Source organism: Leptodactylus fuscus, chromosome 1 (genome assembly GCF_031893055.1).
Source record: "Leptodactylus fuscus isolate aLepFus1 chromosome 1, aLepFus1.hap2, whole genome shotgun sequence".
In the NCBI taxonomy this organism is placed as follows: domain Eukaryota; kingdom Metazoa; phylum Chordata; class Amphibia; order Anura; family Leptodactylidae; genus Leptodactylus; species Leptodactylus fuscus.
Window position 1 is genome coordinate 350090935 of NC_134265.1, and position 26777 is coordinate 350117711.

The 26777-nt window shown below is 46.4% G+C and overlaps 1 protein-coding gene across 5 annotated transcripts; it reads right to left on the minus strand.

Annotated features, from left to right (window-relative positions):
• Nucleotides 1-3308: 3308 nt before the first annotated feature.
• On the minus strand, nucleotides 3309-23436 carry SMOX (spermine oxidase). 5 transcript variants are annotated; one of them, XM_075261734.1, is made up of 8 exons: nucleotides 23133-23398; nucleotides 22893-23084; nucleotides 15515-15749; nucleotides 14935-15161; nucleotides 8128-8301; nucleotides 7263-7959; nucleotides 4757-4917; nucleotides 3309-3810 (listed from the first exon to the last, which is right to left on the minus strand). In XM_075261734.1, the coding sequence occupies exons 3-8, from the start codon at nucleotides 15720-15722 to the stop codon at nucleotides 3673-3675; spliced, it is 1605 nt and encodes a 534-aa protein (XP_075117835.1). In that variant the 5' UTR covers nucleotides 15723-15749; nucleotides 22893-23084; nucleotides 23133-23398; the 3' UTR covers nucleotides 3309-3672. The 5 variants fall into 5 exon arrangements, with proteins under 5 accessions (XP_075117835.1, XP_075117829.1, XP_075117822.1 ...); XM_075261728.1 differs by having other exon boundaries at nucleotides 22893-23076; nucleotides 23123-23398; XM_075261721.1 differs by having other exon boundaries at nucleotides 22893-23076; nucleotides 23115-23398.
• Between the last annotated feature and the right edge of the window lie 3341 nt (nucleotides 23437-26777).

Consider the following 26777-nt stretch of genomic DNA (forward strand, 5'->3'; position numbering starts at 1 on the left):
ATGGCATAGAAGGCATTGAGGCTGTTATGAGGACATTGTAGCAGGCATAAGTGACATTGAGGCTCGCTCTAGGGCATTGTGTCTAAGATAAGGGGAATTATAGATGTCCAAGACCAATTGCCATTATGATTCGGGCATTGTGGCTGGTATACGGGAAATCATAGAAGATCTTGAGCAGAAGATTTTGCAGAGGCACTTCATAACTGGAAGAAACCTTCATGGAGATCTCTATAGCGGAAGATGTCAGTGCGATGTATTATTTATATTTAGAGTTATACGATATGTAATAATAATGGGGCAGATTATTTGGGAGTGGAGCTAAAGTGTGACCAGTTTTAATGGAGGAAACATTTTGTTACCGAGGCAGATAACAGGTCACTTGCCCTCATTGTGGCTTGTGTTAGGAATATCATGACTAGTATTAGGGCATAGTGGCTGACAATGGGAATAGTGGATATCCTGGATCAATTCCATTTTTATGGAAGAAATATTTTGCTGTCGAGTATCCTGTCCTAATATTAGGTGCAACAACCCCCCTCTACCCACCCCACACCCCAGGTTCAACAGCAGCCATAATAGTAACACAGCACCGACCACTGACTTCACGGCGTTGCCTGTGTTATTAGCCCAGACGACCGGGAATAGTTAATGCGCCATATCAGCCGACCTATTTTAGGCAAGTAAACACCATGGTTATGAAAAACAGCAATAACATAATAGCTCTATAATCTGCTTCTTGTGGTTGGAAATACAGAATACACCTAAAACCAGGCCAGGATCTAAAAGTAGAAACGAAGGCGTTCAATTAACATAGATGGCAGTCAGACTGCGAGACGCAAGCGTAGGACACCCGCCATTAAGGCTCCAGGCGTGAGCCCACAGCACTTTGGGGAGGAATTTATCTAAATTGCACCTTTTAAGTGCAAAAACAACCGGGAAGTGTCATAATAAGAGCGGCGTACGCCACCATCACACTAATGGATGCCGCGGTAAATAAGTCTCACGGCAGCGGTAACAGACAAATCATAGGTTTACGCTTTGTGCAATTTAATCTGAAAGTGCTGCAAAAAAGGGAAATTATCTTCAGTTTTTTTGGGGTTTTTTTTTTTTTAGAAAAAACATGAAATCGTAGACAGTCAAAAAAGATCAGGAACAAATGGACCCGATCCGTAGATCTATCAATGTCTAGTTTTTGCACGATTACGGGGGCAGCCATTTTAACGGATTTGCTTCACAGCAGGCACCTGGACTTAAAGGGCTCGCCCCTTTGGGAGATTTTTTTTGTTTGGTGGGTGCCTTGATTTTCAGGACAACCCCTCCTAGGACAGAAAAGAGTGGTATTACTAAAATCGCAGGGACAGGATCAATTGTCCCTATTCCCCGAATGTAACGTTGGTAAGTGTACCTGGGGTATGCAGTGTACAGTGTATATATGGGACAGGTCCCCCTGGGGTGAGCAGTGCTCTCTGCGTGCTAAGGATCAGGAGATCCCTCCCTATATTAAATTGTTTTCTAATTGGGTGGATTAAAAATGGATTTTCATAACCAGAAATCCCATATAAGGCCCGGTTTACATCTGCGTTCGGGCCATTCCGTTCCTTTCTCCGCATGGAACACGCGGAGAGAAAAGTCCTGCAAGCAGCACCTTACTCTTCACAATTTTCATGTGGAAACCACACGGAGTCCATTATAATCTATGGGGTCCACGGGTATCCTAAGCTAACCACTTTTTTATGCAGATTAGGTTTCCGTTTGGGAAGTCCCCATGAAGACTCCCCAAATGGAAACCCACGCGCAGATGTGAACCGGGCCTAACACTAAACTCACACTACCGAAAGACTGAGAACCTGGCCACTTAAAGGGATCCCATCATTAAAACGCAATATTTTGTGACTAACACATAGGCATAGCCTTAAGAAAGGCTATTCTTCTTCTACCTTTAGATGTCTTCTCCATGCCGCCGTTCGGTAGAAATCTGGGTTTTCGTCTGTATGCAAAGGATTTCTCTCGCAGCACTGGGGGCGGGTCCCAGAACGCAAACAGCACTGGAGGCGTCCCCAATCCTGCAAGAGAAATCTCCAGTGCTTCCTCCATCTTCTTCCGGAGCTGGATTCAAACTTCTAGCCCTCGGGCCGAGCTGACTACGCATGCCCAAAGCAACAAGAAAAATGGCCGCTTACAGAGCAAGTAAGCGGACATTTTCTTGTGGCCTGTGGACATGCGCAGTTGGCTCTGGCCGAGGCCTAGAAGTATGAACCAAACTCTGGAAGAAGAAGTGCAGAGAGGCCATTCCTGAAGAAGATGCAGGCGGCGCTAGAGATTTCTCTCGCAGCATTGGGGATGCCCCTATTGCTGCGAGAAAATTAACTTGCATACCGATGAAAACCGGGATATCTACGGAACGGCTGCGTGGAGAAGACATCTAAAGGTAGGAGAAGAATAACCTTTAAGGCTATTCCTACGTTTGAATGAGAAAAATGTGATTTTAATGGTAGAATCCCTTTAAAAAGAGGTTACAGACTAGAAACCTGTGGACCCCATAGACTATAACGGGGTGTGCTAGTTCCTCCTTGCAGGACCTTTCTCTGCCAATTTACAGAGAGACACCAACGATAGTGTGAACCCAGGCTAAGATAGTTGTCCTTATTTTCGCAAAATGAGGGGACAAGATTTCACATGGAAGAGACAGAGATCCTAAACGCTATCTTGTAGTAGGGGAGGCTTAAAGGCAATGATCAGGTTCAGACCAAAGTACAAAACAGACATGAAAGGACAGGACCCCGTTTCGTACCTTTGAGGTGCCCTATTACACTGTCCACTAAAATGGGCAAAATAGTACATATCCTATATTTGATTATTGGGTAAAGCGGCCGAACCGAAAGAGGCGATTAAAAGTTTCCTATTGTTTGAGTCTATAGCTATCCCTATGCGGTCTGATAGAAGAAAAATAACCGCACTATAGTGGCAGTATGCTTGGTAACCTGTAGGTTGGTGTTAAATTGGGAACAGATGGCAGTAATAGGATTAGACGACTCGAGAGGTTTTTTCTTTGTTGTTGAGATATTCTGTTTTTAACGTCACATTTCACCCATCGTCCGCCATCTTGTGCTCTATAGGACTTCGAGGCCTTGTGTAATCTATACGTGGAGTGGGAGAGAATAGCAAAGGAGTCCCAAATATGATCAGTGTCCTTTGTGGGACAACCCCTTTAATTCATTTTCTAGGGGGATCGGCAGACATTTAGTAAAAGTCACTGGGCCAAAGTGAGGGAAACACCAAAAGAAGACACAAAAACGACACCCACATGGTTAAAAAGGCAGAAGAATCTTCCGACCTGATGTTCTTTTATTGATTTTGTAGTATTTATTATTAATAGAAGGCACTTACAAAACAGAAAAAAAAATCCCAAAAAAAAAAAAAGGCACCAGGTGTGCAAGATGTCAATGACACAAAGACAATAAAAGAACAGAGGAGCGCCCCTTCCCTGTTAACAATACAGTACATGAATTTGCTACAGACAGGGTTTTTTTTTTTCTTAGTTTTTCATTTAAGTATTTCAAACTTTTGTTAAAAAGATAAAAATGTTTCTACGGTCGACATTAAAAAAAAAGGATGGACACACACACTGGTAGTCACAGGCCGAGAGTTGGCGGTTGTAGATGGAGACCACTCTCAGTTGTTGCATTGTAAGAAGTCTTGGTACATATCGGCAAGGTGAATCGCCTCCCGCTGGCCGGACAGCAAAGCACCGTGGGTTGTGGAATAATACTTTCTGTGAGTGGCCTCACCGGAGAACATCACCTGCATGGGCTGCAAGGAAAGAGACTGGTGAAAATCAGGCAAGATGGCGGCCAAGTACTACGGATTCAAAATAGGTCAACTTGGCAGGAGACTACTACTACCGGAGAACACAGTGAAGATCCCAAAGGGGCTACGAAAACATGGCTGCTTTCTTTTTCTTCTTCTCATGAAGTGGCTTTACGTCCAAGGGTTTCATGGCAGTACCACATCTCCATCCCATTAAAATGAATGGGAGCAAGTGGTAGCATTGCCATGTGACCAGTGGACAGGAGGTCACTTCCCAAGAAGAAAAGAGAAGCAGCCATGTTTATGAAGTTCTGCATAATCCCTTTAAGCTGATCACAATAGGGACAACGGTCTAATGCGTATGTAGGCCTCCTAACTCCTTCAGACGTATGTAACCAAGAAAGAAAACCAACCAACCATCAAGAGTGGGGAAATAATTCAGTGGGAGACCAAAAAGGGCAGGTCACACCCCATCATAGTAAGGGCCAAGACGTATATTAAAACAACCCACTTAATGGTCACCCTCAAATGAGGGACACAATGACGACATGAGATGTTTTATCAGTAGTGTTATGGGGTTCTCTTGGTCGGTGAAGACAGCCTAAAGGGCTCATAATATGGGAGCTATTTAGGAGGCAAATAGAATTGCCCTCATGGTCGGCTGGTAGGGTACAGTAACAAAATTATCAGAGCCTGTGCTTCCCAAAACCTTCCTCAACCATTAAGACATTGGTCTTCAACCATTACGAGGCACTAAGGAGACTCCATAGTATGACTGTGGATTTCTGGGATGATGGGGCCTCGAAAGAGGTTTCTAACCACAGTAGAGGATATTAAAAGACAAAATGACCTACAAATAGACCTCCTTACCCTTGCGTATACCCGACCAAGGCAATGTCCACTTGGTTCCACCACCCCAAGGAGTGCACCATGTCCTACTCCTACTTACCGCAGTTTTTGAGCTCTCGGTATAAGGCAGTGGTTTCATGAGCGTCTCAACATCTGCTCCACTGGAGCCAACTTGAGTATAGGAATAGGATCCAAGGACGTATGGGTTACTGCCCCAGGAGGACCTCAGGATACGCCGAGGTTTTGGAATGTTTGGATTCCCTGGAGAGTGGAATGGAGAGAGTAAGAAGTTGAGGTCAATATTGAAGTCATCGGTGGTACGAGTGTCCTTCTCTAGATTTATGTTAGATTACACGTGGCCTGTTCCTCATCAACGTTACATGATCGACTCCTTTCCTGGATCTTTTATGGACACAGGTCTTGAATTGGCAGAAGGTAACAAAGATCAATACATAATATAATTACTGAATACATGAACGATTCCTACAATTAACCCATTAATATCCCAGTTATTTTAATCAAAGTCTTCCTGACCTTCATTTGGACATGGGCTGGAAACTTAAGACTGGTAAACACGGCCAGCACAGACATATTGTATTACATAGGGGAAACTCGGAGGCGATGCCAAGTCCTGAATGTCCTCTAATCTTGTGCTCAAGTGAAAAACATATACATTCAGATAGTCTATAACCCTTGTGTTTGAGTAAATCCCTTTTGGTTAGAAAGATCCATTGAAGATAAGCAGATACGATAAAAGTCCCATCAATCAGATTTGATTTTTTGAGGTCACAAGTGTTTAATTTCCCTACAGCGCCACCGCAGGAGAAATACAGCAATGCACAGTTCCCATTGAGGTTAATGGGCTGTCTGTGTAATGCACAGGTGTGTCGAGTCCTCCAAAAGGAGACGCTCTTTGTATCTTCGCTCTACTTAGTGGATGGAAGTGATGAATGAGAGCCACCAAATATTATAAAAAAGGTTTTTTTGACCAGAAGAACCCTTAAGAGGAGACCCATCACCAACTCCATTCTTTATAGCCTCCAATAGGCTCTGCTCCACCGATTCTGGCACAGCCGAAATTTTTTTTTCTCCAGCCCTCACCCATCCTGAGCAATCCGTGCAGTTATTTTCATGCCATTTAGGCTCCCTACTGTCAGATGAGTGGAGCGTATAGTCTGGGACCGCCCACCTGACCGTTTCAGCACCCAGAATTAAGCCAACAGCATTGATTGCTCGAGAAAGATGGGGGCTAGAGAAAAAAAAAAATTCCAACTGAGCCAGAATCAGGGGAGTGGCCCCTACTGGAGGATACAAAGAGTTGAAGCAGCCATCCAGAACATGTCCATACAATATAGAGTACCATCTGTGTCACGTCACGTGAGGTCTGGGGTTGTACTTTAATACACCAGGTCCATGCTGCAGGTAGGTTGGCTCCATACAAGCAATAGCCAGTACAATAGGGTTGTGGCTTGTTCAGAGATATCACACGGCCTCAGCTATACTTCAGACAATTGGTTTGTAAGATGTAACAGCCTGGAACACTAGAAGACCTTCACAGTAGGCATAGTCCTCCCATCCTCCCGCATGAAAGCTTCAAAGCGTTAGGATTTATAAGGATCCACTTCAAGGAACTGCCAGAATAATTTCCTAGCAGAAACGTCACATCAGAGAGGCAAGTTAAAAGAGCTCAGATGGTTTACAAATGTGTGAGTAACAAGAGGGGCACAGGGAATAGAGCCACGGATTTGCAGAAGGATCCCCGTATGGCACGTCACATGACTTAGGGCAAAAAAAAAGTTGTCAAAAACTGGCGAGTACATGGAACCTAAAGGGGGAATGTATTAAGACAAATGCTTTGGGGACTGTGTTTAATCCCGTTCTACAGGCTCTTATTCGGGCGCATGATGGAAAAACCTGATGCCAGAATTGAAATACAGACTACAACTATAACATGCACCAGTTTTCTGCCTTCATCCCTGCCCGGCTCATGTTTACGACTATGGAGAGTATGGAATAAATTGATCAAAAGTTGCACAAAAATCAACACAAGTAACAAAAACTGACTTTCATGCCAAAAAAACTTGACAAATTGGTTCCATTGTCTCCATGGGTCCATTCTACTGACCTGAAGACAAGGGCCAGGCATCATACACACCTTTAGGTGAAATGCAGGAGAACACCTCCATTATACCCATGCCATACAGTATGCCACCATACTTCCCTTTCCGATTCTTAAAGGGGTTGATGAAAATTAGTCAGTATCCAACACTGGACCCTGTCCCGATCAAGTGTTTCGGCCACTGGAAGCCATATACTAGGCATACAGCTAGAGCAGCCCTGCTCCTATTTAAGTGAACCAGTTCCAGTCACTACTGCTCTGTACACTATATACATCTTCCAGGCCGTATAGTGTAGTGGTGGTGTCTGGAACTGCAGCCTAGCTTCCATTTTCCATTTATGAGACTCTTGGCCACCATCTAGGGATGGTGTCCAGTTTCCGATCCCGATCAGTCCGATATGGATAACCTATCCTGTGTAGACGCCATGAGTATAGAAAAAGACATTCTGTGCTCACAATTCTGAAAAAGGAGAAGTAGGATACCAACCTGTAAATTTCCGCAGCAGCTCAGTGCAGGTTTCAGCAACGGTCTCGTCGTCGTACTTCTCCATGATCAAGGCTTCCTCACCACAGATCCAACCACTCAGTACGTAACCGTACCTCTCCGGGGGATACAGCACGTCAAAGCTGCAGATCTTCTTGTACCACATCTCCTCGGGATAGGTCAAACTTTGACATTCTGCATCATCTTCCCACACAAACTGGATGCTGTTGCATTCAGGACTCCAGAAAGGTTCTTCGAATTCCAAAAAGATCTTGTCGGTGGTGCTGATCCCTAGTTTTTCAATAGCCATAACTTTGTCTTCGGGAAGGCGAGGATGAAACAAACTCTCATTATGTTTCTTAAGGACGCCCAGAGAAACCGTCACAATCACGTGATCTGCAGGAATGAACTCGTAGTCTTCGCACTCCACAAACACAGGATAACCTTTGTCCTCCATCTGGTCATTGTTGTGGTCAGCCATACCTTCTATCTGCTTATGGATGGACTTGTTCCAGTGGATGCACTTGACTGGCTTACGCAGTTGGATGACGGACTGTGGGATGGAGGCGGACAGCAGCTCTACGATCCGGATGAAGCCACAAGGTATTACGTGATGGGCGCCAGGGATTTCGGTCCATTCCCCAAACTCGCTGAGGGAAACTTCATCCATACTGTGTGAACTACTCTCGCAGCTTTCCACCTGGATTTTGGAAATAAATAAAATAAATAAAATCTTCCACCAATACTAGAGAATTATAATTGGTTGTATTGAGATGTCAGAAGATATAAAGAATGGTGGTCAATGAACTCAGAACCCAATCAGTCAGTCATGATGGAGCCATAGGGGAGGAAATCTCCAACATCTTACCTTTAAGTATTGCTGAATCATTGCCAGTTTCAGCCCCTTTGTGGTCTCGGAATCGTCAGGATCATCCTTGATGCGTTTCCGTACCACATCTCGGGTAAAAACGCCAACGCTGTTTTGACTTTCTGCATTAACCGGTTTCCCATTCTGAAAGAATTCCTGAGTCAGGTTATAGACCTGGAGTGGGAGAGACAACATGGAGAAGATTTAGCATTTACCCCCTTAGGGTTTGCTGGAGTCATGAGGAACAATTGGCAAACAACGGCCATGACTGGGGTTATAGTGAATTTGACTCCGTGATCCAGAACACAACTTTCTTCACGTATACACAACCATTGAGTTCCATCAAAATTAAAGGGGTATTCCCATCGTGGACATCTGTGGCACATCTACAGTAATAGGTCACATGTTGTATACGTAGGGTTTTGGTTTCCAAGTTCAGGAGGTTCACCCCTCTTCAGAAGCCTCCTGAATGTTCTGTAGAAGTTGGCCACTATGGATAGAACATCAAAAAATTTTGCCCGATTTTGACATCTAAAGATGCAAGGAGATTAATATTCGAAGCTGGTGAAGGTTATCATCCCACCTCCGCACCCTCAGGGCCCGATCTGTTCAGTCAACAGAAAGAAGAACATTTGTTGAACATGTCGGCTCAGTCTACAGAATCTACAATATCCGTGTTCTCCGAGCCTTAAACCAGTTCACAATTACAAGTGCGTGATCTCCTCACCTCCGGCCGCTTACATAACCGGGAACATTCCGCATCGCAGGACTCATTTAAATCAAGGTTGTAACTTAACATGGTTCCAAAGTTGTAAAGAAATAGAATTGTCTGCAATACGGATGTATAGGACCATGCTTCCATAGAATACATTGCTACAAGGAAACCAAGTTTCCATAACGCAGTGCTGTACCTGGTATAGGGCAAATAAGGTCCTAAGGGTGTGAGAAGGTCCAAAAATGGATTGTTGGTAGGACATCTGACCATCTAGAAGCTTATAGGATTGGGTAAATTTGCAGATCTCAACAAGTGCATGGATCCCTGCAGACAGCAGTGATTAGATTTCGACTGCCCATTCTTTTTTGTTATCTAGGTAGATAAGCTGCTGCCAGAGGAAATACACACAGATGGGAATATCTGTAGAATTGGTGAACTTTTGCCCAAGTGAAGTCACACCGCAGCTTCATACCCCAGCTCTAGAAACTCTCGAGACACGACCAATGTGCAAAATATTAAACACCATAGCAATGTACAGTATCTTGGCCTCTGCGTATGGCCTCTATGGCTCCTACCTAGAGTTAACCCCTTCATCAGCACTAGGACATTCCCAGCTACCACACTGCTACAGCATCGTCCAACATCCAATCCTCCATAATCCAAGCTTTCGAGGAAGCCGTAATATGGCCTTGACTGGACAGCCCCCATAGAAGATTCCCAACCCTCCCGGTGAACACACGTTTCATTCCCATCAGCTTGTGCCTTAAATACCAATGGACAGCCTGTACCCAGAGCGTGCGCATACTAATTGGGAATCATCTCGCCCGCAGTCTCCGTGTGTTTGTGATCTTCCATTAATCACAGGAATCCCATTACTAAAAATTAGGCCATCGGCATAATCTACATTTCTCATTACACTGTACAATTCCCTATGGAGCGCGCGAAGCGGAAGCAGCGAGAGATCATTAGATAAAAGAAATGACAGTAACCAAGCCTGAAATTACCGAGCGGACGCCATGGACAACCTGCAGGACATCTGTAGAGGTCAACCTCAATGAGTGTCAACGGGCTATAATAAACGGCATAGATTTATCTAGAATTACGTCTAAAATTTAGATAGAGATAATTGGTTGGATAGTCCAATAAATCAATGACACCCAAGGGAAGAAGAACTCTCCATCCAAAGTGAAAGCCTATGCTATGCCGTTTAATACACAATCGATCTGTGCGAATTCGTCTGGTGGCGGTGACTAAATCAAGTATTTGTCAGACAAAAGATCCAACTTTTCGGATGTGCACCCATTTTCGAAGCAAGGGTAGCCATTCTGTCCACTGCCACATCCAGATGGATAATGGCTGCCCATGTCGTGGCTCTCTCTATTCACCCCTAATATGAAATCAGCAGTCCCAAATTTTTATTTTTTTTGGCCCCCAATAGTCAACTATAAGGAGACACTGATCAACATTGTCACTCAATCCAGTCGAAGTTCACAGGTTCAGCCATGTTGACCACCAGTTTCCATATTACCAGCAGCTAATGCAGTTTTAGCACCATTTTTGGTTGGTAGAGCTTGAGAAGTGGATGTAGCCACCACCAAAAGTCATGTAGAAGACAACACAGTCTTATCCAGGACTGGTATACAGTAGCTTAGCCCTTTAACAGATGGACGCTTCTGTCTCACCATGTATATTTTATGTATATTACGTTCATAATAGATTTATGGCAAGACACAGCAAGAGCCATTTACATTCCGGTCACAACCTCGTGTGCATAGCCACAAAATTGATTCTGCATAGACGGTTAGGTCAAATTGGAAATACAGACACGTCCCAGCGGGAAAGCTTCAAATGCTCCGAGCTCACCGACTGACTCTTACACAAAAGACAATATCGAATATCTTCATAGCAGCAGTGTATTGTGTTACCTTCATTTACCCGCTCTCTGGAGTAGAGAGGTGGCATGTGTGCCAACCTGCCATCTTGTGAAGACTCCAAGCTATTACTTCCATGCAATGAACCATGGAAATACTGATTTATTATTACTTTCTATTTTAACTTGCAGAGAACCTCCATATTTTAAAGAGAACCTGCCAATATCAACATGAACTCCAACTCTTAAAGGGATCCTATCGTTAAAACTCAATTTTTTCTGCCTACCACGTAGGAATAGCCTTAAGAAAGGCTATTCTTCACCTACCTTTAGATGTCCTCTCCGCACCACCATTTGGTAGAAATCCTGGTTGTCTTCGGTATGCAAGAGTTCTCTTGCAGCACTGGGGGCGGTCCCCAGCACTCAAACAGCACTGGGGGCGTTCCCAATGCTGCAAGAGAACTTTCCAGCGCCACCTCCATCTCATTCAGGAACGAGTCTTCACGTCTTCTTCTGGCAGCGGCTTCAAACTTCTAGGCCTCGGGCAGCAGACTGTGCATGCCTGCCGGCCACAAGAAAATGGCCGCTTACAATACTGTGTAAGCGGCCATTTTCTTGTGGCTGGTGGGCATGCGCAGTCGGCTTTGCCCTAGGCCCAGAAGTTTGAAGCCACCGCCAGAAGAAGACCCGTTCCTGAAGAAGATGGAGGCGGCATTGGAGAGTTCTCCCACAGCATTGGGGAAGAGAACTCATTTTCATACCGGCGAAAACCAGATTATATACCGAACGGCAGCGCGGAGAAGACATCTAAAGGTAGGAGAATAGCCTGTCTTAAGGCTATTCCTACGTGGTAGGCAGAAAAAAAAAAAAAATTGAGTTTTAATGATGGGCTCGACAGATTCTGGCACAGTTGGAGGGCATCAAAAAGTAGGAGTATTACTAAATCTAATCTCTGATCCGAGTTTGTAGAGTAACTACGCTGCTGGACCAATCCTTGGAAAATTGGATTCCAACAATGACATTCCATAAGCCATAAAATTCAGATGAGCAATCGGTCCAAGCTGCCGTACTACAATGATCCTGCTTTTGAGGGTGCCTAAGGCCCGGTTCACCCTCAAAAGCAGGATCCCCCCCCCCCAACTGAAACCTATACGCATAGAAAAGAAGTTAAACACGCAGAAACCATAGATTATAAAGGGGTCCATGTGGTTTCCGCACGAAACATGCGGAGAGAAAAATGCTGTTATGGGGTCCGTGTGTTTTCGCAGGTAACTGCTTTTCTATGCATATAGCTTACCATTCAGGGGGTCCCCAAGCGGATTACCCGAACGGAAACACGAAGACAGATGTTAATGGGGCCTAAGCCCTAACAGGCACTCCATACAATCACTAATGTTAGTCTAGGGGCAGGTTCACACAAAAATCAGCAGCTGACCTGAAACAAAACCTGTGACCAAAGACCAAAGCCGAGCTTTGGATTTCTGCAATTTTTGCTGCCACCTGTATGCGCGCTCAGCATGTAGATTTCACATTTGCATTTCTAGAATTGTGATGCAGGTTCTCTAATAGTTTATCGAGACATCAAATGGCTGATTTTGAAACTAGATTTGAAAGTTGGGGTTAAGGGTTGTGGTTCCAACATGCCAAAAATAATGTTCAGATGGTTCTTAGAAGGAGAAGTTTGAAGGAATTCTTGGAAACGTGAAGGAGCTGAGGCCATCACAAGTGACAATAAGAACAGTTCTTACTTGTTTGTTCTTGAACAAACAAGTACCAACTAAAATCTGGCTGGCAGTCTAAAACTTTTTGAATTATGGGTCATTTCTAGAGATGAGCGAACAGTGTTCTATCGAACACATGTTCGATCGGATATCAGGCTGTTCGATTTGAATCGAACATCACGTGGCAAACTCCAAAAAAATTTGATTCCCCTCCCACCTTCCCTGGCGCTTTTTTTGCACCAATAACAGCGCAGGGGAGGTGGGACAGGAACTACGACACCGGAGGCATCGAAAAAAAAATCATTGGCTGCCGAAATCAGGAGACCTCCATTTTAGACGAATAGTGGATTTCAAATCCGGGTCATATGAGAATGTGAACTTTGTGACTAAGAGACAGGGATAGCTGTACAGGCAGGGATAGCTAGGGATAACCTTTATTTAGGCGGGGAATGTTATTAAAAATAACTTTTTGGGGCTCTATCGGGTGTGTAATTGTGATTTTTGTGAGATAAACTTTTTCCCATAGGAATGCATTGGACAGCGCTGATTGGCCAGAGTACGGAATTCGGCCAATCAGCGCTGGCTCTGCTGGAGGAGGCGGAGTCTAAGATCGCTCCACACCAGTCTCCATTCAGGTCCGACCTTAGACTCCGCCTCCTCCGGCAGAGCCAGCGCTGAGTGGCCGAAGGCTGGCCAATGCATTCCTATGGGTATGCAGAGACTTAGCAGTGCTGAGCCAGTTCTGCTCAACTACACCGTGTGCCGGTCAGCCCATCAGATGTAGCAGAGCCGAGGGTGCATTAGAACCCTTATGCACCCTCGGCTCTGCTACATCTGATGGGCTGACCGGCACATGGTGTAGTTGAGCAGAACTGCTAAGTCTCTGCATACCCATAGGAACGCATTGGCCAGCCTTCGGCCAATCAGCGCTGGCTCTGCCGGAGGAGGCGGAGTCTAAGGTCGGACCTGAATGGAGACTGGTGTGGAGCGATCTTAGACTCCGCCTCCTCCAGCAGAGCCAGCGCTGATTGGTCGAATTCCGTACTCTGGCCAATCAGCGCTGGCCAATGCATTCCTATGGGAAAAAGTTAGCTTACGAAAATCGCAAGCTGACAGGTATTTCCATGAAATAAAGTGACTTTTATGCCCCCAGACATGCTTCCCCTGCTGTCCCAGTGTCATTCCAGGGTGTTGGTATCATAGTGGACTTGGTGACCCTCCAGGCACGGATTTGGGTTTCCCCCTTAACGAGTATATGTCCCCCTTAGACTATAATGGGGTTCGAAACCAGTTTGAACACTCGAACAGTGAGCAGCTGTTCGAATCGAATTTCGAACATTTTAGTGTTCGCTCATCTCTAGTAATTTCTAGAAGTTGTGTGTACAGAGCCTAAAAAAACCCCAAAAAACTAAAACCCATCACACAAACGATGGTGCCCAGTTAAAGCCAGCGAGAGAGTGTTCACCGGAGCTGGTGTTCCGACATGGCTGGCAGAGTGCCCAGTAATTCCTACACGCCACAGTGGGTTCCTCCAAGTCAAGTTATTGTATTCAGCAGTTTTTTGTACATTTTGTTACTTCCTCACCGAGTACATAAATAATATCTATTCACACATTCTGTATCCAGGCAGGGATTTTGCGACTAAATACTGATCGAACCCAGACATTTTGCACTTAAACGGGTGACCTGGTAATCGGTTATAGTTACTAGATCAGTGGGGTCTGAACAGTAGGAGCTAAATCCTGCAGTTTCCCCCACAACCACTAAACCTAATAACAAGGTGACACTTGTCAATTGCACAGGAGTTTTCTACGCGGCAGTCATCCCACTTACATTAAAGAAAGGGTTACAATACAAGTTAACGCCACATCTTATCTACTCCCCCTCCCAACTCAGAGCAAGTCTACAAGACTCTCCAATAGACCTTCTGCCTATGGCCATTGCTATGTAGTAAAGTATATAACGAACAAGGGAGAAGCTCAGGAAAGATGGAAGACGCCCTAATCATGTACAAAAAGAAAAAAATAAGAAATAAAAACTGTATTTTTTCTATTGTAATATACTGAACAGAGAACCCGAAAGATCGAGAAAAGAAGAACATCTCTTAACTCACACGTAAAGGTCATATGAAAAGAGCGAGGGGCTGACAAGGACGTGTTCAGGCTCATTAATATGACAACTATATACGGATGCATCCGTGATGACAAACACGATTTGACATTGTGTAACAGAAGGACGAGGAGCGGCATTATTCAGCAACTAAAGATATTGTAACTATAACAAAATGGACGATAATTCCGTGAAAGAATATTCTGGAGCCACATGGCGGCACACAGATGGCCTACGGGTCCAAATATGGGCTTGTTGGGACTCAACTACAAAAGGTCTATGAGGTTCTGCCTTGTGTATAAAGCCTAAAACGGACTACGGGGGAACGGTCTATCATGGTGCATAAGAGAAGAACATAGACTGGTGGACCTGGGAGGTTACGAGACGCTCACCTCGTTATAAACGTCACTGAATTCTTCAACCACATCTTTCGGGATCCTCTGTCCGCTGCTGGTGAGGTAGTGAGCCACTCCATTCTTGGAGTAAAGACTGATGCGACCAACACTTCTCTCTCCATCTGTGGTTTCTTCCAGTAGGCCATTGTCTTCTGCTAGATGATAAATGGGATTGCCATTTGAGCCGTGGATCCAGGTAGCTCCCAGTTCAAAAGTAGCGTGTTCTGAAAAGGATGGAAAAAAACGTCGCCATTAAATCAGGAGGAGCAGCCAAAAACAGAAAGGTAACTTACTTTATTTGGTTTATAAAAATTGAGAAGTTTAAGGCCTTTCACCACCAACTCCGACTATACCAGAAACGGTGTTAAAGTGTGCAAAAACTAAGAGTGGAAGGTCTTCTCTAAAGTGGTGAAGAGAACATCTAATAGACCATATGGACATCACAGAGGGGATCCCACTCTCTAAGGGCCAGAACAGATGGCTGCTCCTGTTCTGGTGGACGCAAGCGTCTTCGTACGACCTGGACATTCAACTGAATATCCACCCTGCAATACCACTAAATGGATCTGACACTCACCAAGTTTTACACTTTGAACTCTGCCTCCAATTCGATCAGATGCCTCAAGGATCGTAACATCCGAGAATCCTTTCTCAAGGAGATATTTTGCAGCAGAGAGGCCTGCAAGACCTGCCCCAATAATCACTATTCGCGGATGGCGGGTTCTCCGTGGGCCACTACTAAGAGGATCATCAGTGCTGTCTGAAGATATGTCACAACTTTGCATGCCGTCCAAGCTCTCCTTTTAGTTGACCTGGCAGGGAAAGGGGTGGAAAATAAATAAAATAAATTTCATTCATTCAATTATTCAAGTACTAGCATCTGCCCGCGGGTTGTTTGTTGGCGCCGACCCGCGGATACGTATGCAATAGGCGCTGGCAATAATCTGCCTGGGTTGGCGTCTTGGTTTTGCGACATGTATGTATATGCACAGTATTTGCAGGTGCGGGCCGGCTCCCCCAGTTTGGCCCTCACCTGCTCATAGCACCCACCTCTTGCACGTTGTAGGAGGCCCTTTCAGGGGCCTCCCACAACCACGTTTCCCCCTCTACAGCGCGCAACAACCCACTTGCCGAGGCGCTGCTTCCGCCGCCAGCAGGTTCCCGACCCCCCTCTCCAGCAGGCTCCCCCCCCCCCCTTCCCCTGCTGCAGGCTCCTGGACCCTTTTCCCCCTCCCATCTACAGCTAGCTCCTGGCACTAACCCCCCCCACCCTTGCAGTCTCCCGGCCATAACCCCCTGCTCCCTTAGCAGGCTCCCGGCCCCCCACCAATGCCCCCCTCAGCCCCCCACTCCCGTGCGATCTGTTGCAGAGCCGCAGGCCCGGCCGTACTCACTCAGTATGTGGAGCGGAGACATGCCGCCTGCATTTCCGCTACTGTCAGTCACCGCCGGCAGAGGCTGAATAGTGAGGAGGCACAGCCGACAGATGCCGCAGAGTCACACACCAAGGCTGCATGGCAGTGGCAGCCTGGAGCATCGCGACGCCATGTTCCTGAGCCCGCACACTACTATATAGCGCCGCCCACCCAGTCGCGCAATCCTATGGGGGAACAGCTGAAGGGCCTGAGATGACATCATCTTAGGTCCTTTAGCCCAGCATGAACATGAATTCAGCGGCTCCAGTATCGAGGCACGGCAGTTAGTCGCATACTAAGTAGCCTATGTTTTAATCGGGGTTCCTATCTATGTATGTGGCAAATTTCATGAAAATCCGTTCAGCCGTTTTTGCGTGATTGAGGAACAAACATCCAAACTCATACGTGAGGGATAACCAATATATGGATACATAAAAATTTTACAAAATTAAAAAGGGAAATTTTTGTCTTATTAACAACATGGACCGACCTATTATAATGAACACAATGGATGTCATAGAAACACACTCTGAAGCACAAGATGGATATATTGTAGTATACGGCCTTTTAGCACTTCGCATTCTCAGGCCTCGTGAACAAGGAATCTCTAAGTCTGCAAACCAAACCCTAGGCATTCAGTATGCCGCCATATGATACCTCTTTAGGGTACCGTACCAAATAGGTAGCGTCCTTTAGAAACAACAATCGCAGGGGAAAATTGCCCGAATAAGAGAGAACAAAAAAAAAAAAAAAAAAAAAAAAAAAAAAAAAAAAAAATTTAAAAAAAAATTCTACAATCACTTAAAGAAAAATAAATAAAAATATATCTGGCTTGCCAAAGAACATCGGCCTCCATGAAAAGAAGAAGAAAACAGAACGCACCGAGTGTTCCAGGGAAGGGAAACAAATTAATTTTGTTGTGAAGGATCCATCCGGCCTGTTCTCCGAGACACAGAGGAGAAGTCTAGGCTCTTATTCATCAGTCCATCCCCCCCGCCCACCTCCCAAATAACCTTGCTTAGAAACCGTCGCTGCTTATACACAATTCTGGCACAATTTCCTCCAAGGAGGAAGCAACCGGAGACTTTGTTGGAATCCTTGGGATACGGACGCCTCTGCCGCATCGCATTATTGGGGCACAAGAGCAGAACGAAAAAAAAAACGAGAGAGAAAAAGAGAAAAAAAAAAAAGCCTTCGCGTTGTCTGAGAACAGTCTGTGCCACCAGAAAGCGACGCCAGGAGAGGATTTACTAAATTATCATCAATTACCCTGACAGGAACAAAATGACTTTTCTCAGTCTCGTAAACTCGCCGTTTACAAGATCTTATCCCTTGTTAATGCAGACACTAGAAAAACGCTTAAAGGAGAACTCCTAAAATTATATACGTGTATCTCGGGCGCTGAAAACGTGACGGGTTGGACGACCACCATGGACTTGTCTTTGTTGCGTATAGCAACCAATTACAGCAAAGCGGCTTTCATTTTTCAAAGCTGCCATGACTGGTTGCGAGGGGAAACGCAGTCAGATTTTAAAGTGAGGGTTGGAGGCCGGGCCGTCGGCTAACACCAGCTAATCTTGGTTGTTCTTGCCGTAAGAGGGTCTGCTATGGGATTTCTACAGTGGACATCCCACAGAGGACCTCCTTGTGTCCTAAGCCACAACGCCACACCTGTACACAGGTCATGTGTGGTATTGCGGTTCAGCCCTAACGAATCGAGGACCTATCCCCAAGATAGATCATAGCCCTCAGATCGGCCAATTGAATGGGCCATAGCTTTCAGGAAAGTGCCGCAAATTCTTCAGGTACACCGCCATACCTGGGCTGTAGAATCGGGAGGCCAAACCACCAACGCCAACTTTTTGCACAGTCCAACTGCAACTACTTGTGGTGCCATACGCAACACTTGCGTCTGGTATCAAAGCCTGGCTCACTTTACTTGAATGGGACTGCTCCGCAAATAGGCCATGACGTGAAAGAGAGACGTCAGCCCTCATCCAAATGTCGTGGCCCATTCATTCAGCCGCGATGCAGAGAGTTGGATCGCCAACTTCTAACCCGATAGTCACAGGACTGTATAAATCGGCTGTTGGTTTATAAAATGGCCGTCACACGGACGCCTTCATTTCAATGTCTATGAATTGAGGCGAATCTCATGACCCGTACTTTGACTGTCCATTGCCACAGACCATTAAAATATAGGTCATGTTCTACCTTTGCCCGTTTTCGCAGATCCCCTCCATATAAACGTAATATGGCGGAAAAACTACCATGAAATACGGAAAAGTTTTCACGCGCGTTTTGCACCACGGCTGTGTGACTGTAGGCTAAGGAAACCAAGACAAATCTACACACCGGGGACACGAATAGTTAACAGAGCAAATCTGAAGCAGGAAATATTACAACATCAACGTGCGGAGAGATTACCTCCAAACCAAACAATGCGAGGTGACGTACTCACTGAATAATACATATATCACTTCCAGGAATGAACGCCGCGCGTCATATAGGAGACCAAGAAGCAGAGATTACTGCGGTACGGAGAAGTCTGGGTGTACGAGGCACAAACCGCCATAATCTGCTTCTCCCTCTCTCGACAGCCCTGCCACTGTATTTATGGCATGCTGATTGTGAACCAGGAAGCTCAGGATGAACACAAAAATCCCAATTTTTTTTTTTTTTAGAATAAACTGAGGAAGGCATGTGAAACGGACCCCATAGTCGCACCACAAATCCTGAACTGTAGGGATTGGGATATGGAGACTTCAGTGATTTACTTTTGTATGGCGGTCGTGGTACGAAGACATAAGACTCGGTAGCCATTACTTTTCTACATACCGCATCAAATAACATATTACAATTATTATAATTATGCAAGACTTGGTGACAAAACACTAATGCATTGCGTACAAGAGTCTTGGATCACAACCAAGGAAACAAACTGTATATATAACCCTATACGTATAGTAATATGGCCTGGAGCAAGTAAGAGGAGACGAACCACCATATAGGAACGCAACAGCCCAGATTTACTAATGGTGGACTGAAGACGCGACGGATATATCATAATAGTGGATGCTGCATAATAGTGTAATGGTGCGCCAAATCTATCTAGTCGAGTATATACCACATTTTCCAACACAATTTCGAGGCATTGGAAATCCAAAATAAGCCATATTTAAGCCAGACTATAGTCATAACCACAATAGTAAATGGACATATAAGGTGGCACTTGAGTCCAAGAACCTTCAGTGGCCCATAAGAAGTCTTATAACCAGTACTGTAAAACAATACATTATAGGTAGGTGGTCTAATATAGATTTTCCATGTGGGCCCATGTTACGCCCCCGTGGTATGGTACAGATTCTTCTAGCCGTACCGTTCCGATCCAGCGCTACCGTCTCATAGATTGGGCTCCTCCTCACATCCAAGGCTAGAAAATGGAAGAAGTTCTCAGAACATCACCAGGTACTGCTTAAACAGAACGGCATCCAAAATGACACTACTGATATGTAGGGAGACCCTATAGATGCCACATATATGATGAAGACGTAGCCCACTCACTAGTATACCCCGGTAGGTCTACACATCTAAATCCGGGACTCCTGGACGCAACAGACAAAGAGCCACAGGTCAATTCTAACTGAACCAAAGCTGAAGAGAAGATCAGATGACAATTCTAGACCTGAATAGTGACACAGGACGAGACGTTTGTGATAGGTGTCCTTGGACTTCGGTTGTGCGCCCAGAAAGTAAAGGAGTGGTTTCCTTTACATACGCCAAACCTCATACGGTAGTGGTGAGCAGGAATAGGACCTGCACCATATTTTGCAGCTTGGTCCTGTGGCCTCCACATGGATGGATCCAAAAAATTAAAAAATAAATAAGATATAATGTGTTATAATCTTCACCCGGTCTCCTTCAAGAACAGTAAATTCCTAGCCCACAGATAGCGACAAGGCTTCCAGGCATTGTGCAATGCCGTCCATAGTGCATATGACATAATGTGCACCACGTAGTCTTCTCCCCCCTCCTCCTTCCTTCCACATAAGTGAAGGGTCATACAAGGACAAAACGCCACGTACTGTACTTTATCTAACTGGAAAAAAGGGATAGTATGCCTGACTCAGCACTGGTGTCGTCACACCCCAACCTCACCACAAAGCATAGGGAGGATTTCAATGAATGAGCTCTGTAGGATGACTCAGGTACATGTTCCAAATCCACCCCAGACCAGATTACACTTCTACAGTAGATGTGACGCCTCATTACTGCCCAAAGACCAGACAGAGCTGCCGCTGGGCCCGGGTTGTTCTACCTGTCCATATAGTTCGTACATTGAGATTTGGGGACTTCCAAACAATGAATTTCAATGATTACTTATAGCGCTCCATATTAAATGGTAGAGGATGATGAAAGATATTGGATATAAAGGTTACCACCAATAAGTACAACTCTTAGGTCTCAAGAATTATCGCTTCCATATGTCCCAAGACTTGTGTCCACCACTCAGTAGGCCCCAAACATTTCATTTCTTTTCGGGTTGTTGGCAGTGGCTGAATATACTAGAGATCCTTCAGAAGAACGAATTCGACTGATGTTCAAGGTACCATCAAAAAAACTAGAGCAGGGACATTTGATGCCCAACACCATCATCGCCACTGAACCCATTTCCTCTTCTCCTAGCTGACCGCTGGTTGTCATCTCCTCACAACGCTCCACTCCCAATAAACTACCAGAAACCAGACTGTTCCTTATTTTTTGGTCAAGTCTTAAGCTGCCCATACACAAAAGATGAAAGCCATGCTATGGTCATACTGACCAGAAGATGAACATCAACAAACATCCATGATGGCCAGTGGCAGACGTCAGTCCAACAAAAATGTGATTGACTGGATTGATGGGATCAGGTTTTCCTTATCGGATAGTAGTCCACCCAGGAAGGCAGGGACTATAACGCTTGGAGTCCAGGTCCCTGTTCAGGGTCTGGTCCAGGAAATATGGATGGCATACGTCTCAGCATGAACGGCTTTAGGCTACATGCGTGTACACGTGCTTGGTTTGTGCACATGGATGTTATCTGTGTGCCACTCATTCCTCCATGGCCCCCTTCATTTCCGTCAGCAAACCTGGACCCATCCTCAGTTTTGCCTCAGGATCAAGGCCCCAAATAGAGCCACGATACTACATACAAGTGTGTATGGGGCCATGGAAAATAATGGGTCAGTGTGCTAGCTGTGACAACCATTGACAATGAACACAGTGGTGCGGTGTCAGCCGATACAGCAATCCCCCCTATACACACACAAGGGGGAATATATCAACGCTGAATATCTCTACACTAACCTTATCTCGGATCGAACACAGAGTCACCCCCACGTATACCAGATAGCAGTCCGGACAGAGGCACTACCTGGGTATATAGGCACCTTTACCTGTTATATCTAACCATAAATTACCAACTGCTGCAAAATAAACCCCTATATTATTACTATTACTGACCCTGGTAAGGTGACAACCCAGTAATGAGAATATTTCCATTCGCACCGTATTCAGATACAAAACCTAGGTGTGTATACCATATGCAGCGTGCGGGGAACAGATGTGAAACCCTGGCGTTGGCATCCGAGCGCGCTCACTACAGATGTGGCTCACACAATGGGATTTAATGGCAGCTGCGAGAATCATGTACATTTTATAGATGGTGCGGTAAGTGGGTCAGGAAGCAGACGAGGGAGTATATATATATATATATATATATATATATATATATATATATATATATATATATATATTAATTAGTCAAAAAGTATGCTAAATGCGAAATAAAATCTAATAGTGCAAACCTGGATGGCACTGACAAAAGACAGAGCGGGCTGTTTACACGTTTCACACAACTGAATTTATAGAAAATGAGGTCAGAGGAATCAGAAAGAATGAAATCCTTCAGTCGGAAGAAGAGATAGCGAAGGGAGGCGACAATGGATGGCCAGGATTTTACCAGGGTACCCCCCCACCCATACACTAAGCCCTTGTCTTTCAGTAATGGACCTGGTCTCCCCCTCCCCTACCTGGACAGCTCTGGTTACTGTTTACATGAGGCACAGTGACAGCCACGACAGTGCGCCAGCCCCCAACACAGACCCCACTAGCAAAAATTATATCTGATATACAGAGCACCAACATATACCACAGGAGCGGTGTACACCCCAGGTACACAAAGAGGAGGGTCTGCAAGGATATGGTGGGGATACAAGTACAAACCTCATAAGAAGGGGGGACAATAGGTGTACAGTGTAACGATATATGTAGGTCAAGAAATAAAGATACACAGCTGCAGATATGTATACATTGTAGCACAAAGCAATATACAAACACAAGAGGAGGGATCTGTGTATTTACTGCAACATCAGGCTCCCCAGGTTACACTACAATAGTGCGGTTACACCTGCTCAGGACTGGCACACACAGGGTTACACATACATATCTGTACCTGCCTCCTGTACACACACTATATACTGATTATATACAGCTGTATACCTTCCTCCTCTGCTCCTGGCTGGCACACACAGGGTTACACACATATATATATATATACAGCTGTATACCTTCCTCCTCTGCTCCTGGCTGGCACACACAGGGTTACACACACATATATACAGCTGTATACCTTCCTTCTCGGCTCCTGGCTGGCACACACAGGGTTACACACATATATATACAGCTGTATACCTTCCTCCTCTGCTCCTAGCTGGCACACACATATATACAGCTGTATACCTTCCTCCTCTGCTCCTGGCTGGCACACACAGGGTTACACACATATATATATACAGCTGTATACCTTCCTCCTCTGCTCCTAGCTGGCACACACAGGGTTACACACACATATATACAGCTGTATACCTTCCTCCTCTGCTCCTGGCTGGCACACACAGGGTTACACACACATATATACAGCTGTATACCTTCCTCCTCTGCTCCTGGCTGTCTCCCTCCTGGTTGCTGCAGTCTCTTTGTCCTGCTCTGTGCTCTGCTCTCCAGGCTCTATACTGCATGGAGCAGCCCAGGCTCTGTTTATCAGCGTGCAAGTCCCTCCCCCTGACTCAGGAAATAACCTCCTCCTGCATATCCTGCCCCCTCCTCATATATAATACATGAATCCTCCTCCTGCATGCTCAGTACCACCTCCCCTCATATATGAACCCTCCTCCTGCATGCTCAGTACCACCTCCCCTCATATATGAATCCTCCTATATGCACAGTACCACCTTCACCCCTCATATATTATACATGAATCCTCCTATATGCTCAGTACCACCTCCCCTCCATATATAATACATGAATCCACCTCCTGCATGCACAGTACAACCCCCACCCCTCATATATAATACATAGATTCTCCCCCTGCATGTAGTGTGCCCCTCCCATCTTATAATATTCGATTCCTCCCTCTGCATGCACAGTACAACCTCCACCTCTCATGTACTAGCCATAGATCCTCTCCGCCATGCACACTCATATGCTCCTGCTAAATGCACAGTACAACCTCTTCCTTTATGTAAATACTCCTGTATGCACAGTGCCATATAGACTCTAATACATATATACACCTGTATACATAGTACCATATAGACTCTAATACATATATACACCTGTATACATAGTACCATATAGACTCGAATACATATATACTCCTGTATACACAGTGCCTTATAGACTATTACATATATACTCCAGCATGCATAGTTCCATATACAATACGCTACATTTACATACCTCCCAACTTTTAAAGAACCGAAAGAGGGACAAAATGATTCATGTCCCCTCCATCTCTGCCTCCAGTTTCTTGTCCCCCCATCTCTGCCCCCAGATTCATGTCCCCCCCATCTCTGCCCCCAGATTCATGTCCCCTCCATCTCTGCCCCCAGATTCATGTCCCCTCCATCTCTGCCCCCAGATTCATGTCCCCCCATCTCTGCCCCCAGATTCATGTCCCCTCCATCTCTGCCCCCAGATTCATGTCCCCTCCATCTCTGCCCCCAGATTCATGTCCCCTCCATCTCTGCCCCCAGATTCATGTCCCCCCATCTCTGCCCCCAGATTCATGTCCCCCCATCTCTGCCCCCAGATTCATGTCCCCCATCTCTGCCCCCAGATTAATGTCGCCTCCAGATTGATGTCTCCACATCTCTGCCCCCAGATTCATGTCCCCTCCATCTCTGCCCCCAGATTCATGTCCCTCCATCTCTGCCCCCAGATTCATGTCCCCCCATCTCTGCCCCCAGATTCATGTCCCCCATCTCTGCCCCCAGATTAATGTCGCCTCCAGATTGATGTCTCCACATCTCTGCCCCCAGATTCATGTCGCCTCCATCTCTGCCCCCAGATTCATGTCTCCACATCTCTGCCCCCAGATTCATGTCCCCACATCTCTGCCCCCAGATTCATGTCCCCACATCTCTGCCCCCAGATTAATGTCGCCTCCAGATTCATGTCTCCACATCTCTGCCCCCAGATTGATGTCCCTCCATCTCTGCCCCCAGATTCATGTCCCCTCCATCTCTGCCCCCAGATTGATGTCCCCTCATCTCTGCCCCCAGATTCATGTCCCCACATCTCTGCCCCCAGATTCATGTCCCCCCATCTCTGCCCCCAGATTCATGTCCCCTCCATCTCTGCCTCCAGATTCATGTCTCCACATCTCTGCCCCCAGATTCATGTCCCCCCATCTCTGCCTCCAGATTCATGTCTCCACATCTCTGCCCCCAGATTCATGTCCCCCCCCCATCTCTGCCCCCAGATTCATGTCCCCTCCATCTCTGTCTCCAGTTTCTTGTCCCCCCCATCTCTGCCCCCAGATTCATGTCCCCCCATCTCTGCCCCCAGATTCATGTCCCTCCATCTCTGCCCCCAGATTCATGTCCCCTCCATCTCTGCCCCCAGATTGATGTCCCCCCATCTCTGCCCCCAGATTCATGTCCCCACATCTCTGCCCCCAGATTCATGTCCCCTCCATCTCTGCCTCCAGATTCATGTCTCCACATCTCTGCCCCCAGATTTATGTCCCCCCATCTCTGCCTCCAGATTCATGTCTCCACATCTCTGCCCCCAGATTCATGTCCCCCCCATCTCTGCCCCCAGATTCATGTCCCCTCCATCTCTGTCTCCAGTTTCTTGTCCCCCCATCTCTGCCCCCAGATTCATGTCCCCCATCTCTGCCCCCAGATTCATGTCCCCCCATCTCTGCCCCCAGATTCATGTCCCTCCATCTCTGCCCCCAGATTCATGTCCCCCATCTCTGCCCCCAGATTCATGTCCCTCCATCTCTGCCCCCAGATTCATGTCCCCCATCTCTGCCCCCAGATTCATGTCCCCCCATCTCTGCCCCCAGATTAATGTCGCCTCCAGATTGATGTCTCCACATCTCTGCCCCCAGATTAATGTCGCCTCCATCTCTGCCCCCAGATTGATGTCCCTCCATCTCTTCCCCCAGATTCATGTCTCCACATCTCTGCCCCCAGATTCATGTCCCCACATCTCTGCCCCCAGATTCATGTCCCCACATCTCTGCCCCCAGATTAATGTCGCCTCCAGATTCATGTCTCTACATCTCTGCCCCCAGATTGATGTCCCTCCATCTCTGCCCCCAGATTCATGTCCCCTCCATCTCTGCCCCCAGATTGATGTCCCCCCATCTCTGCCCCCAGATTCATGTCCCCACATCTCTGCCCCCAGATTCATGTCTCCACATCTCTGCCCCCAGATTCATGTCCCCCCATCTCTGCCCCCAGATTCATGTCCCCTCCATCTCTGCCTCCAGATTCATGTCTCCACATCTCTGCCCCCAGATTCATGTCCCCCCATCTCTGCCCCCAGATTCATGTCCCCACATCTCTGCCCCCAGATTGATGTCCCCTCATCTCTGCCCCCAGATTCATGTCCCCACATCTCTGCCCCCAGATTCATGTCCCCCCATCTCTGCCCCCAGATTCATGTCCCCTCCATCTCTGCCTCCAGATTCATGTCTCCACATCTCTGCCCCCAGATTCATGTCCCCCCATCTCTGCCTCCAGATTCATGTCTCCACATCTCTGCCCCCAGATTCATGTCCCCCCCATCTCTGCCCCCAGATTCATGTCCCCTCCATCTCTGTCTCCAGTTTCTTGTCCCCCCCATCTCTGCCCCCAGATTCATGTCCCCCCATCTCTGCCCCCAGATTCATGTCCCTCCATCTTTGCCCCCAGATTCATGTCCCCTCCATCTCTGCCCCCAGATTGATGTCCCCCATCTCTGCCCCCAGATTCATGTCCCTCCATCTCTGCCCCCAGATTCATGTCCCCCATCTCTGCCCCCAGATTCATGTCCCCCTATCTCTGCCCCCAGATTAATGTCGCCTCCATCTCTGCCCCCAGATTGATGTCC

Coding starts and splice junctions, on each gene's coding strand:
- SMOX (XM_075261707.1), bottom strand. CDS start 15,722: ATGCAAAGTTGTGACATATCTTCAGACAGCACTGATGATCCTCTTAGT. Junction 7,960..8,127: donor TGATTCAGCAATACTTAAAG/GTAAGATGTTGG, acceptor TCCAAAATCCAG/GTGGAAAGCTGCGAGAGTAG. Junction 4,918..7,262: donor GCTGCTGCGGAAATTTACAG/GTTGGTATCCTA, acceptor TCCACTCTCCAG/GGAATCCAAACATTCCAAAA.